The sequence below is a fragment of the Cystoisospora suis genome, assembly GCF_002600585.1.
Source record: "Cystoisospora suis strain Wien I chromosome Unknown contig_4133, whole genome shotgun sequence".
NCBI classification, from domain to species: domain Eukaryota; phylum Apicomplexa; class Conoidasida; order Eucoccidiorida; family Sarcocystidae; genus Cystoisospora; species Cystoisospora suis.
Window position 1 is genome coordinate 10,163 of NW_027156925.1, and position 345 is coordinate 10,507.

Sequence of the window (345 nt, forward strand, 5' to 3'; positions counted from 1 at the left end):
GTGCTGGAGCAGGAAGGGTATCCGATCGCCTTCGAGTCTAAAAAAAATTGGAACCAGAGATAAGTTTCTTCCGGCGTATGAAAGCGAACTCTTAGCAATAGTATACGCGCTCACCAAATGGAAATCGTTCATCGGCGGCAAACCAGTGACAGTGGAAACAGGCCATGCAACTCTGAGTCGGATGCTGACACAAAAACAAGTGACAAGCAGGTTGGGCTACTGGTTGGATAAGTTGGCGGACTTCAACATCAAAATCGTGTACAAACCCGGGAAACAAAATGTAGTGGCAGATGCCATCAGCCGCCGACCGGACCTAATCGGGAGAATAAGAGAGGAGAGAGGACG

General features: G+C 49.0%; 1 protein-coding gene across 1 annotated transcript; it reads left to right on the top strand.

The window, feature by feature from the left end:
- Window positions 1-76: 76 nt before the first annotated feature.
- Window positions 77-316, top strand: CSUI_007704 (reverse transcriptase; the record flags this gene model as incomplete). The annotated part of the gene is made up of 1 exon (XM_068067849.1): window positions 77-316. A coding segment is annotated over one exon (240 nt), but the record flags the coding sequence as incomplete, so codon positions are not given.
- Window positions 317-345: the final 29 nt, after the last annotated feature.